The sequence below is a fragment of the Aspergillus karnatakaensis genome, assembly GCF_047715665.1.
Source record: "Aspergillus karnatakaensis strain CBS 102800 unplaced genomic scaffold BJY04scaffold_125, whole genome shotgun sequence".
In the NCBI taxonomy this organism is placed as follows: Eukaryota; Fungi; Ascomycota; class Eurotiomycetes; order Eurotiales; family Aspergillaceae; genus Aspergillus; species Aspergillus karnatakaensis.
Genome location: NW_027395837.1, coordinates 1 through 15039, shown reverse-complemented (window position 1 = coordinate 15039; position 15039 = coordinate 1). Strand labels below are relative to the sequence as shown.

The following is a 15039-nucleotide window of genomic DNA, read 5'->3' as shown; positions in this document are numbered from 1 at the left end:
ATAAAATAGGATAGTTCTATTATAAGTACTTCTCTAGTAGAGGGGCTTATACCTAGCAAGACTTTTATTCTTAAATTATAAATAACTAGTAAGGAACTACTAATTATTAAGAAATAATATATTATAATACTTAAGTATAAGCTTGCTACTTATAAATAACTTATTAAGCTTAATATATTTAAGTCTCGCAAGTATACTTATTAATTATTTAAAATAGTTTATAAGGGCCTTATAAAAGAATATTTATTTAAGGTCCGCCTATTATTAAAAAGTATACTTTATTTAATTATTAATTATACTAATTACTAGATATTTTATAACTAGATAAATATACTCGCGAAAATAAACTAGTTTAATAAAAAGAATAAAGTAAACTATATAATACTTTATCTAGATAATATATTTATTATTTTATAAGGAGATAAAAGCTCGCGCGAATATTATAAAAAAGGTTAGAATAGTTTATATAACTTTTTTAAGGAGTAACTAGGAGACTTATAAAATAGATTTTAAGAATTATAATTTATTATTCTTTATACCTATATAAAGCCTAATAAGGAAACTAAATTTATATATTTTAAATAGTTTAATAAGATAATTAGTAAATTAAATAAGGATATAAAAAATCTTAAGCTAATTTAGCTTTATATATTTTATAAATTATTATTTTATAAGACTTAATAATAACTTTATAAATAGCTAAAAATATTATATAAATAATAAAACTTTATAAATATAGTTATTAAGTTTTAACCTCTAATCTATACTAGTACTAATAATAGCTTATAAAAATTAAATAATAATAGCCCTAGCCCCGCGAGGGGGCGGAATAATAATTATAAATATAGTAGTTCTTATTTTCTAAGAAAATATTTATAAGGGCTACTTAGTAATCCTACTAGAAACTAAAGTTTATAAAATAAATATTCTAAATTACTTGCTAACTAGGTAGGATCCTATAAAAAAGATTTAAGAATTAAAATATTTATTATAAGTATTATAAAAATAAGTACTAGATAAAGAATTACCCTATATAAAAAAAGAGTTAATTTTTTATATAGGAAGACTTTATTATTTATACTTACATGGAAGATTAAAGGTTTAAAAAAACCTTAAGTAAGTACTTTTATTAAGTTCCTTTATAAAAAGTAACTATAGTTAGTCTTTTATAAGAATATTTTAGTATTTTTTTTACTAAGTATCTTTACTAAGCTCTTTTACTAGAAATAATCGCGGTTAATATCTTAGTAAGGAAACCTAAGGTCTTACTTACTAGTACTAAGCTATTTATAAAGTAAAAATAGCTTCCTACCTTAGTTAAGCTTAGTAATAATATTATTTATATTACGCGAGTATTAATAGATAGTAATAATATAATAAATATTATACTTATAATACTAGTAAAATAAGTAGCCTAGAAAATATTCTTATAATAAGTTTATATATTATTAGTAAATAACTAGGAACTCTAAAATAAAAAAGTAATAAAGGCTAAAATAAAGCTTAAAAATTTTTATAAAGTCTAGAAAGTCTTTTATAAGCTAGTTATATTCTTGCTAAATATTTTAGAGCTTTTCTTAAATATTATTTAAATAAAACTCCGTGATTTAGAGACTTACTAGGTAGATAAGATCCTAAACTTCTATAATAATTCTTTCTTAAATATTTTTATAGTTATTATAAAAAAGATAAGTATTACTTGTAATCTATTATAAATATAAGTTCTCTAGGTTAGCGCGATCTAAATAAATAAATTATTAGTAAAAAATATCCCTAAATAATATTATAAATTTATAGATATCTTTTTAAACCGCGAATTAGAGGAATTACTTTTATATTATAAAAAAGTTAACTTGCAGATTAAACTAGAAAAAAGTAAGAAATTATTATTTAGTTCCTTATATAATTACTTTTCTTATAAAGTACTAGCTATTCGCGAGTATATTTTAATAATACTCGCGAAGGGGTAAATCTAATTATTTAAGTTACTTACAGGAGTACTATTATTTTACGCGCTAAAAAAAAAAATAGTATCTATATATACGCGGACTATTATAAACTAAATACTATTATTATTAAGAACTAGTATTTATTACTATTAATAAATAAGATAATTAGGAAACTTAGTAGGGCTAAGTAGTTTAGTTAATTTAATTTTTATAATATATTTAATTAGATTTATATCACTTGTGGGTATAAGTAAAAGATAATTTTCTAGATAAAATACAAGTTATATAAATATTATATAATATTATTTAGTTTAATAAATGCCCCTGTAGTATTCTAAGGGTTCGCGAACTAGGTATTCTATAATATCCTAGATATATATATTATTATATACCTAGATAATATAATTATATTCTTATAAATACTAGAAAAATATTATTAATAAGTAAAGGAAGTCCTTAATAAATTATATAAAATAAGTTTATATTATAAGTAAAGTAAATATAGCTTTATAATAACTAAGATTAACTTTTTTAAATATATAATTATACTAGAGAGTATTAAGATAAAACTCTTATAAATAAGTACTATTATAAAATAACTTATACCTAGAACTACTTATAATATTTTTATATTTACTAGCTTCGCGAATTAGTATTATTATTTTATAAAAAAGTATTCTTATCTTATAGCTTTATTTATAGATTTATTAAAAAAACCTAGTAAGTAAGATATCTTATAATTTATTAAGAATCCTAAGAATATTATAATAAATAAAGCTTATAAATTATTCTAGAAGATTAAGGAAGTTTTTTATAAGATAATAAAGCTAACTTATTAGAATAAGTTTTTTTTTATATAATTAAAAAGTAATATTTCTAGCTAGGTAGTTTATAATATATTAACCTAGTTATAAAAAAATAATATATAATACCTAGTACTATTCTTTTCTAAGAAAATAATTATTATTAAGTATAATTATAATATTAGTAAGCAAGAATTTCTAGCTATTATAAAATTATTTTATAAGTAGTAGCACTACCTAGAGGGTAGTTATAAGAAAATAAAAGTTATTATAAATTATAAAATATTATAGAACTTTTAGTCGCGGACTAAAACTCTTTTATAAATATAAATTTATTAGTCCTAGTTCTTAGTAGGATTTAAATTTAAGATAGTTTATTATATAAATAAGCTTAACCTAGTAGATAGCCTATTATATAAGATAAATTATATAAAATTTACTTATTATAAGGATAAGCTAGAGTATTAAAAATATATTCTTAGTAAGTTATAAAATTAGTTTAGCTTATTTATAAAGTAAGCTATAATTATAATACTAGTTTTAGAATAAATACTTATATTATAAAAGTTAGGCAAGGGACTAGTTATAAGGATTATAATAATTAATAAATCTAATACTAGGTAGTATTAGACTATACAGGTAATAGCCTAGTATATCTTATATAATAAAAAATTATTTTATAAGAATCCTTTTATTAAGTTACTTAAGAAGCTTCTAATATTACTAGAAAATAATTTTATTATATAAGATATTTATAAAGGCCTAGCAAATCCTAATACTAAGTATATTATACTTAAAAAAAGTAGATTAGAGCTAAGTCTTTAGTTAGATAAAAATAATATACTTTATTATAAAAAAAAATATATATCCTAGACTAGTATTTTTTATACTTTAAAATACTCGCGAAGCTTTATAATAATTTTTTAATAAGATACTTTATCTTAAAAAAAACTTAAGAACTTATTTATTAGTAATTCTAATAGCCGCATATATATAAGTTTATTAAGAAATATTATTAAAGTTATATAATATATTTAGGTATAAGAATTAAGTAAGGTAAATAATAGGGCTTATTATAATCCTTACTAGTCCCTGCGGGGATATAAGAATAAATTAATATAGATTTTATTACTAATCTACTAGCTAGCGCGGGGATCACAGATCCTAACTAGTAGTTATATAATATAATTCTTATTATTATTAATTATTTAAGTAAGATAGCTTATTTTATCTTAGTTCGCAAGATAATTAAGGGAGCATAGCTTATAAAAATAATACTTTATAAGGTAATTTATTTATATAAAATACCCGCGAATATTATAATAAATTATAGATTAGTTTTTATACTAGGGTTCTAGTCTAACTTAATATATTATTTTAAGATTAAGTAGTTATTAAGTACCGCGTATTATTTATAAATAAATAGCTAGATAGAATACTTAAATAGTATTTTAAAATAATACTTATAAAGTTATATTAACTTTAACTAGGATAACTAGGTTAATTTCTTACTACTTATAAAATTTATATATAATAATTTAGAGCAGGCGTTAATAAGTACTACTTTATTTTATATAAAGATAAGTAAGTACCCTCGCGTGCTTATACTAGATACTTAACTAGATATTTAGAATATTATAAAAAAGGATATTATAGATTATATAGCTAGGCTATAAGAAATCCGCGAAGGCGCTATTAAGGCTTTAGAAAAGGCTTATAAGTATTAGAAAAAGTATTATAATAAGAAGTATATTACTAAGACCTTTAAAATTAGCAAGTATATATAAATTAGTATAAAAAACTAGTCTTTAACATAATTATCTTATAAGCTAGATATATTATTTTATAAAGCTTAGCGAGTTATTAAATATATTAGATAAAATATATATTATTTAGACTTGCCTGTAAGGCTAGATATCTATAATATTTTTTATATTTTAATACTTCGCGAGTATTAGGAAATAGAAAGAGTTAATTCTATAAAATAGTTCCTTATACGCCTTATAAAGGTAGATAGTAGTTACTATATATCTAAAGCTATTCTTATAAGGAAAAAAAATAAGAATAGTTATAAATAGCTATATTAAGTTAAATAAAAAAAATATAAGCTAGGTAAGAATAATATTATATAAGAGCCTGCAAGCTATTTAAGATATTTATAAATATTTAAAAGATTTATAAAAAAAGTTAAAGTAATAGAAAAACCTTTAAATTTTATAGTAATAATATTATAAAAAAATAAAGACTAGGCTATTAAGAATATATATATACCTGGCCTAAAATAAACTCTATAAATAAATACTTAAAAATAAAAAGTATAAGTAGGGCAAAATATTATTATTATAAATAGTTATACTAGTAGGTATAAGGACACGTGAACATCCTGCTAGTGCTGACTTAGCCGCGGGCTGACTAAGCATATACTAACTTTAGAATCCTTATAGAGCGAGATTCTAAACCTTAGTATTAATCTACACTATTTCCGTGATCCTTAAAAATAGGCCTTATTTTTTTATTAGGTTCCCGAGTCTTAAATATACTAATTTAACCAAGCACACAAGAACCCCTATTCTTATAATTTTAATACTCTACCCCCGCGAATTAGCCTATTTATAATATTAGAGAAATTAAGGAGATCCTTATAATTAGCTTAAACCCCTAAGAGAATAGGTTAAGTATCCCCCGTGGAATAAGATAGTTCTACTACAAGTACTTCCCTAGTAAAAGGGCCTATACCTAGTAAGACTCTTGTCCTTAAGTTATAAATAGCTAGTAAGAAACTACTAATTATTAAAAAATAATATATTATAATACTTAAGTATAAGCTTATTACTTGTAAATAGCTTGCTAAGCTTAATATACTTAAATCTCGCAAGTATACCTATTAATTATCTAAAATAATTTATAAGGGCCTTATAAAAAAATATTCACCTAGAGTCTACTTATTATTAAAAAGTATACTTTACTTAACTATTAATTATATTAATTACTAGATATTCCGCGACTAGATAAATATACTTGTAAAAATAAACTAGTTTAATAAAAAAAATAAGGTAGATTATATAATACTTTACCTAGATAGTATACTTATTATCTTATAAGGAGATAAAAGCTTGCGTGAATATTATAAAAAAGGTTAGAATAATTTATATAACTTTTTTAAGGAGTAACTAGAAGACCCGCGGAATAGACTCTAGGAATTATAGTTTACTATTTTTTATACTTATATAAAACTTAATAAAAAGACTAAATTTATGTATCTTAAGTAGTTTAACAAGATAATTAGTAAATTAGGTAAGGATATAAAGGACCCTAAGCTAATTTAGCTTTATATATTTTATAAATTATTATCTTATAAGACTTAATAATAACTTTATAAATAGCTAAAAATATTATATAAATAATAAAACCTTGTAAATATAGCTGTTAAGCTTTAACCTCTAATCCACGCTAGTATTAATAATAGCTCGTGAAAATTAAATAATAATAGCCCTAGTCCCGCGAGGGGATAGAATAATAATTATAAATATAATAATTCTTACTTTCTAGGAGGGCATTTATAAGGGCTACCTAGTAGTCCTGCTAGGAACTAAGGTTTATAAAATAAATATTCTAAACTACTTGCTAACTAGGTAGGATCCCGCAAAGAAAGGTTTAAGAATTAAAATACTTATTATAAATATTATAAAAGTAGGTACTAGGTAAAGAATTACCTTATATAAAAAGAAAATTAATCTTCTATATAAGAAAATCTTATTATTTATACTTACGCAGAAGACTAAGAATTTAAGAAGGCCTTAAGTAAGTACTTTTACTAAACTCTTTTATAAGAGGTAGCTATAATTAGTTCTTTATAAGAGTATTTTAGTATTTTTTTTATTAAGTATCTTTGCTAAGCTCCTTTATTAGAGATAATTATAATTAATATTTTAGTAGGGAAACTTAAGGTCTTACTTACTAGTACTAAGTTAATTATAAAATAGAAATAGCTTCTTATCTTAGTTAAGCTTAGTAATAGTATTATTTATATCACGCGAGTATTAATAAATAATAGTAATATAGTAAATATTATACCTGTAATACTAGCAAAATAAGCAGGCTAGAAGATATTATTATAATAAGTTTATATATTAATAGTAAATAACTAGGAACTCTAAAATAAAAAAGTAGTAGAGGCTAAGATAAAGCTTAAAAACTCTTATAAAATCTAGAAAATCTTTTATAAGCTAGTTATATTTTTACTAGATATTTTAAAGCCTTTCTTAAGTATTATTTAAATAAAACTTTATAACTTAAAGACCTGCTAGGTAGATAAGATCTTAAACTTCTATAATAATTTTTTCTTAGATATTTTTATAATTACCACGGAAGAGATAAGTACTACTTATAATCTATTATAGATATAAGTTCTCTAGGTTAGCGCGATTTAAATAAATAAACTATTAGTAAAAGATATTTCTAAGTAGTATTATAAATTTATAGATATCTTCTCGGACCGCGAATTAAAGGAATTACTTTTATATTATAAAGAAGTTAACTTATAAATTAAATTAGAAAAAGATAAGGAATTATTATTTAGCTTTTTATATAATTACTCCCCCTACAAAGTACTAGCTATTTGCAAGTATATTTTAATAATACTTATAAAAAGGTAGATCTAATTATCTAAATTACCTATAGAAGTACTATTACTTTATATACTAAAGAAGAATAGTAATATTTATATATACATAGACTACTATAGGCTAAATACTATTATTATTAAGAACTAGTATTTATTATTATTAATAAATAAGATAATTAGGAAACTTAGTAGGGCTAAGTAATTTAGTTAATTTAATTTTTATAATATATTTAATTAGATCTATATTACTTGTGGGTATAAATAAAAAATAATTTTCTAAATAAAATACAGGTTATATAAATACTATATAATACTATTTAGTTTAACAAATACCCCTATAATATTCTAAGGATTCACGAACTAAGTATTCCGTGATATCCTAGATATATATATTATTATATACCTAGATAATATAATTATATTCTTGCAGATACTAGAGAAATATTATTAATAAGTAAAAAAAGTTCTTAGTAAATTATATAAAATAAGTTTATATTATAAGTAAAGTAAATATAGCTTTATAGTAACTAAGATTAACTTTTTTAAGTATATAATTATACTAGAGAGTATTAAGATAAAACCCTTATAAATAAGTATTATTATAGAATAGCTTATACCTAGGACCGCTTATAATATTTTTATATTTATTAGCTTCGCGAATTAGTATTACTATTTTATAAAAAAGTACTCTTATCTTATAGCTTTGCTTATAGATTTATTAAGAAAGCCTAGTAAGTAAGATATCTTATAATTTATTAAGAGTTCTAAGGATATTATAATAAATAAAACTTGCGAATTATTTTAGAAGATTAAAAAAACTTTTTATAAGATAGTAAAGCTAACTTATTAGAATAAGTTCCTTCTTATATAATTAAAGAGTAATACTTCTAGCTAGGTAGTTTATAATATATTAACCTAATTATAAAAGAATAACGCGTGGTATCTAGTAGTATTTTTTTCTAGGAAGATAATTATTATTAAGTATAATTATAGTATTAGCAAGCAAGAACTTCTAATTATTATAAAATTATTTTATAAGTAGCAGCACTACCTAAAAAGTAATTATAAAGAAATAAAAATTATTATAAATTATAAAGTATTATAAAACTTTTAGTCGTGGACTAAAGCTCTCTCGCGAATATAGATTTATTAGTCCTAGTTCTTAATAAGATTTAGATTTAGAATAATTTACTATGCGGGTAAGCTTAACCTAGTAAATAGCCTATTATATAAGATAAATTATATAAAATTTATTTATTATAAGGATAAGCTAGAGTACTAAAAATATGCCTTTAATAAGTTATAAAATTAGCTTAGCTTATTTATAAAGTAAGCTATAATTATAATACTAGTTTTAGAATAGATATTTATATTATAAAAGTTAGGCGAGGGACTAGTTATAAGGATTGTGATAGTTAATAAATCTAATACTAGATAGTATTAAACTACGCGGGTAATAGCCTAGTATATCTTGTATAATAAAGAATTATTTCGCGAGAACCTTTTTATTAAGTTACTTGAGAAGCTTCTAATACTACTAGAAAATAACTTTATTATATAAGATATTTATAAAGGCCTAGCAAATCTTAATACTAAGTATATTATATTTAAAGGGGGTAAATTAAAGCTAAGCCTCTAGTTAGATAAGAGTAGTATACTTTATTATAAAAGAAAAATATATATCCTGGACTAGTATTTCTTATGCCTTAAGATACTCGCGAAGCTTTATAATAATTTTTTAGCAAGATACTTTACCTTAAAAAGAATTTAAGAACTAGTTTATTAATAATTCTATTAGCTATATATATATAAGTTTATTAAGGAATATTATTAGAGCTATATAATATATTTAGGCGCGAGGGTTAAGTATAATAAATAGTAAGGCTTACTATAGCCCTTGCTAGTCCCCGCAGGGATATAAGAATAGATTAGTATAGATTTTATTACTAATTTACTAGCTAGCGTGGGGATCACGGATCCTAACTAGCAGCCGTATAACGCGATTTTTATTATTATTAATTATTTAAGCAAGATAGCTTATTTTATCCTAGTTCGCAAGATAATTAAGGGAGTATAGCTTATAAAAATAATACTTTATAAGATAATTTACTTATATAAAGTACCTGTAAATATTATAATAAACCGCGGATTAGTCTTTATACTAGGGTTCTAGTCTAACTTAATATATTATTTTAAGATTAAGTAGTTATTAAGTACTATATACTATTTATAAATAGATAGCTAGATAGAATACTTAAATAATATTTTAGAATAGTACCTGTAAAGTTATATTAACTTTAACTAGGATAACTAAATTAATTTCTTACTACTTGCGGAGTTTATATATAATAACTTAGAGCAGGTATTAATAAGTACTATTTTATTTTATATAAAGATAGGTAAGTACTCTCGCGTGCTTGTACTAGACACCTAACCAGATATCTAAAATATTATAAAGAAGAGTATTATAAATTATATAACTAGGTTATAAGGGATTTATAAAGGCGTTATTAAGGCTTTAGAAAAGGCTTGTAAGTACTAGAAAAGGTATTATAATAAGAAGTGTATTATTAAGACTTTTAAGGTTAGCAAGTATATATAGGTTAGCATGAAGAACTAATTTTTAGCGTGACTATCTTATAAGCTAGATATACTATTTTATAGAGCTTGGCAAGTTATTAAATATATTAGATAAAACACGTATTATTTAGACTTGCCTATAAGGCTAGATATTTATAATATTTTTTATACTTTAATACTTCGCGAGTATTAGGAAATAAAAGGAGTTAATTTTATAAAATAGTTTCTTATATATTCTGTAGAGGTAAATAGTAGTTATTATATACTTAAAGCTATCCTTATAAGGAAAAGAGATAAGAATAGTTATAGATAACTATACTAAGTTAAAAAAAAAGGGTATAAGCTAGGTAAGAATAATATTATATAAGAGCCTGCGAGCTACTTAAGATATTTATAGATATTCTAGAGATTTATAAGAGAAGTTAAAGTAGTAGAAAAATCTTTAAATTTTATAGTAATAATATTATAGAAGGATAAAAAACTAGGCTGCTAAGGATATATATATACCTGGCCTAAAATAAACTTTATAAATAAATACTTAAAAATAAAAAATATAAGTAGGGCAAGGTATTATTACTATGTATAATTACGCTAGTAGGTTAGCGGCTAGTATTATTATAAGTTTAGGGAGTATTATAGGCCTGTCACGTGCTTTAGTAAGAGGTATAATATATAAGGTACTTAAATCTAATAATAAAGCTTTATCCGTAGAAGTAAGGCTCCTTTTATTAGATTATTCCTAATTAAAAATATATTAATAAGCTTATATAGTACCTAGGCAAAATTAGATTAATACCTAGTTCTTACTATATAAGTAAGTAGGGAATATTATAATAAAAGTAATTATTATATTTTTACCTAATCTTACTAGAAATATATTCTGTAAATATAGGCTTACGCCTTATAGTACCCGCGAATAATAAAATATATTTTATATACTTATCTCTAGGTAGTAGTTTATAGCTAGCACGGGTAATAAAAATAATCTCGCAAGTTTAATATTATTTAATAAGCTAGTTAGTAGATAATTTACTATAGAAGTAAATATATTAATATATTAGGATAAAGATCTACACGTGTTTTTAGAAAAATAAGGGCTTAAGTCCTGTTTAAGAAGCTAGACCTAGTAGTATAACTATAATAGCAAGTATTAAACTAGGTAGTATAACTTATAGCTAGTTATTTTATATACTAGAATAATTAATAAGCTAAGCTATAACCTAGTTATTAATAAATATAGCTATTAAAAGTAGTATATTCTAGGTAGCTCTTAGAAGTAGGCCTGCAGGGCTAGAAAAAGTTATAATAAGAAAATTAGTAAGTAGCTAGTTAAAAGTTAGCTTTACTTATTAAGAATTTTTTTATAAAATTTTATAAAGCTTAATAAAGTACTTACCTAAGCTACAGGCTAGTAGTAAATATTTATTATAATAATTATAAGTATCCTATATATTATAGTCCGGGAAGGAAAGTAATTAATAATATTAGCCCGCGGCTATATTATTAAATAGCTATACTTAAGAGTTAATAGGCTATTTAAAAGGTTTAGCCCTTATTAAGTAATAAGGGAAATACTAAAAGTAAGGAAGGCAGGAGTAGGAGCAGCTATTATTATATTTATAGACTACTTAAGATTAGCTAATACCTTTATAAAATAAGAAATAAGTAAAGTAATTACAGAAGCGAGGTAATTACTAAAAAATAAGCAAGATAATCACAGAAGTAAGGTAATTACTAAGAAATAGGTAAGGTAATTATAGAAGCAAGGTAATTACTAAGAAACAGGCAAGGTAATCGCAGAAGCAAGGTAATCACTAAGAAACAGGCGAGGTAATCGCAGAAGCGAGGTAATCGCTGGGAAACAAGTAAGGTGTTGCTCGCGAGCGACGAAAACAACGCTCGTACAGCAGTGCGCGAGGTTGTGGAGAGGAAGAAGAGAAGAGAAAAGTTGGAGAGGAAAAGGTCTTATATAGGCGTTATTCCTTCTAAAAGTGAGGTAAAGTTAAACTTTACTTATATAATTACCTAATAAAAATATTTAGGCGAGCTTTACCTTATATATATATACTTATAAAGTATATACTACCCTTACAAAGCCTTTATAAAATAATACTTTACCTAATATTTACTTCGCGTTTTACTTTACTTTATAAATATTTTGTAAGGCTATACTAGTTATAAAGGCCGCTCGCGAAGAATACTAATATAATTATATTATTTATAAAGGATAAGAGTTTATATACTACTATATAATGGCTAATTACCCGCGAGAAGGCTTTTTCCTTTTTTATAATAGCTTTTCCCTTTATAAAAAAGTTTTACTAGTTATATAAGGTTTTTACTAGCGCTTACTAAGTATATATCTAGATTAGATAACAAGAACTCCTAGTCTTAGGGACTAAGGCCTGCGAAGGGGGAGAGTAATTATAAAGACACGCGAATATTCTGCTAGTACTGACTTAGCCGCGGGCTAACTAAGCATATACTAACTTTAGAATCCTCGTGGAGTAAGATTCTGAACCTCAGCGTTAATCTGCGTCAATACTATCGAGATGATTGTTGGCTGACTGATGGATCAGATAAATGTATTCATCGCGGATCGTAAGAAAAGATCCGCACAGAGCCACTGCGTTCTTCACTTCCCATACTTTGTCTTTGTCCCTATTCATCACATGGCACATTTCGAATAAGTGCAACGGGCGGTAGGCAAATACAACACTTGACAAGATGATTCGACCGATATCCCGACGTCTTCCCTTGAGTTGATTTATCTGCTCTATCATTCGATCATAGAGTTTTGGAAGATCTGTTGGAACCTCTCCAGGGCCTCAAGGACTTCGTCTTCAAAATCGCAGTCTGCAAGTTCGTTGACGACGAGTGCGACCCATAAGAACGTGCCATCGGATTTCTGGTATAGTTGGTCTTTGACCCGGTCCCGAAGCCTTTGATCATCTTTCAGGATGTCCAAGTCTGACGCTTTGTGGTTGATGAACTTTTGAATCGCCAAAGAGATATGATGGGCGTTGAGTTCAAGGCTGAGCTTACTCCTGTCATTATCAAGATTAAGACCTTGCTCGATAAGGCGTTCATTGCGGCTCGAGACAATCCATTTGAGATGGGCTGGTTGTATGGACACTGCCTTGGAAATCAAGCTGAGCAAATCCGATCGACCCTCTTTGCACTCATCAAGAGCATCCCATATTTGAAGCCGGAGCTTAATTGTAGCATCACTAACCTGGATGCCATACCGATTATAAAGTATCCAAGCAATATCAGGGCGGGAGATATTTGTACGATAAAGATGGGAGATCTCCTCCCGGTATGGCTCTAGATTAATTGACGGCCGAGGCATTTTAGACGATTATATAAAGGAGAAGGATTGCTATAAGCTACAGAGGCCTCAAATATAACAAGGAGAGCGGCTAGCTAGGCGGTGTACAGCAAGCTTACTGTAAAAAAAGGTTTTTATCCTTTTGTTCGAACAGTCCCCCGTAGTCTCGTTGAAGCCGCAGTAGTTAAAACGGTCGATTGCGTCACTTGGGTCAAGACGTGCAAGCAACCGAGGGCAGGAAAAAGACGGTGGTCAACTAATTGAGCATTGACCGCCACAGAAGATCTTTTTTTCAACAGCTGGGGTGCAAGCAACCCATAAATATTATGGCCGAGTAGGCAGGCCTCTGGCAGCTCTGGCCCCCCTCCCCCAGAATACAAAGGCCTGTACTGGCTCGACATCCAAGGACGACCGAGGACGACTGAGGACGACTGAGGACGATTGAGGACGATTCTCTAAATGCAATATTCATGCGATAAGCCGAATTCGCAGGTGTTAAGTAGTAATAGCAAGCCCAGAATATCAGGATCCTCGAGCACGACATTCATTCACCGGTAGTATCGTTCGCAGGGCGTCTTCCCATACCAGAGCACTAGTATTCAACTTGTCTGGGACTCCAAAACAGTGTCGCAGGACTCAATCGAAGTTAAGCTGGGTCTTTATTTTCCAGATAGATATAGTCAAGCACTGTCTGCCCCATCGGGGCAGCGTGTGCAACGCTCTAGCCAGCCCTGTTTCACACTGTCACGGCTTGCCGTATCATCGTGCAGTGTAGCTTGGAATATTACGACCGCACGTAGGCCAATCAAAATTATTCATCGCCCTCCTTCAAATTCTTCAAAGACCTTTGCCACCGACCACCTTCAAAAAGATCCGGGTGACGCTCTTGGTTGGCCGCTTCTTCGGCATACTGAAGAGGTGATTTGCCACTGATATCCTTGTTGTGGAGGTTGAGTAAGCCCCTTTTCCTGAGGTATTTTGTAAGATATTCGTTGAATGCACCGTGAATCGCGCCATGATGTTCAATACCCATGCCATCAGCGTCATGTGTTGTTATGTCCACAAGTTCCATCAGATCCTCAAGAATATGAACGTTGTCATCGCTCCACTGTCGCATCAAGAGATGCAGAAGATTTCGCTGCTTCTGGTCCGTCCAATGCATGCCTTCCGTACTTGAATGATCACGAAGAAGTTTGAAGACGTCATATCTGATCCATAAATGAAAAGACCTTAGATATTGACTGAGTGCTGAGTTGCCCTCCGCATCAAGTTTGTCCACATCACAGCCAAATTTCATGAGAATACTGATGATGTCAGTAGAGCACATTGGTGATTCAGCATGGTAATGTAACATGCTCTTCCCTACATGATTATCTTGGGCGCAGATTCTTGAGAGTTGCTCGTGGGACATTTCAGACATGAGTCGTATGACGTCTGAGCGGTTGTGGCAAACAGCATAATGGACCGGACTCAAGTTGTGTACATCAAGTAACGTAATATCGCTTCCTTTTTCCAAAAGCATGCGAACAGCACCCAGATTTCCTGCCTTGCTAGCGAGGTGAAGGCAAGTTTGACGCTCTGAATTCAAGCTAGAAACCTGTGCCCCATGGTCGAGAAGGGTCGATAGGACGATGCAGTCAAGGTATGCACGTGCTGGGTTTAGGGTTTAGGGTTAGGGTTAGGGTTAGGGTTAGGGTTAGGGTTAGGGTTAGGGTTAGGGTTAGGGTTAGGGTTAGGGTTAGGGTTAGGGTT

The 15039-nt window shown here is 27.0% G+C and overlaps 2 protein-coding genes across 2 annotated transcripts; both read right to left on the bottom strand.

Annotated features, from left to right (window-relative positions):
- Positions 1 to 12489: 12489 nt before the first annotated feature.
- BJY04DRAFT_204162 (uncharacterized protein) lies at positions 12490 to 13315 on the bottom strand. The gene has a single exon (XM_073713447.1). The coding sequence runs from the start codon at positions 13306 to 13308 to the stop codon at positions 12736 to 12738; it is 573 nt and encodes a 190-aa protein (XP_073564072.1). The 5' UTR covers positions 13309 to 13315; the 3' UTR covers positions 12490 to 12735.
- A 783-nt stretch (positions 13316 to 14098) lies between these two features.
- On the bottom strand, positions 14099 to 14745 carry BJY04DRAFT_225216 (uncharacterized protein; the record flags this gene model as incomplete). The annotated part of the gene is made up of 2 exons (XM_073718172.1): positions 14099 to 14591; positions 14654 to 14745. 2 exons carry the CDS (start codon positions 14743 to 14745, stop codon positions 14099 to 14101), a joined length of 585 nt encoding a protein of 194 aa, XP_073564071.1.
- Between the last annotated feature and the right edge of the window lie 294 nt (positions 14746 to 15039).

What these genes read in the sequence shown, in the direction of transcription:
- BJY04DRAFT_204162 (XM_073713447.1), bottom strand. Translation starts at nt 13,308, where the DNA reads ATGCCTCGGCCGTCAATTAATCTAGAGCCATACCGGGAGGAGATCTCC.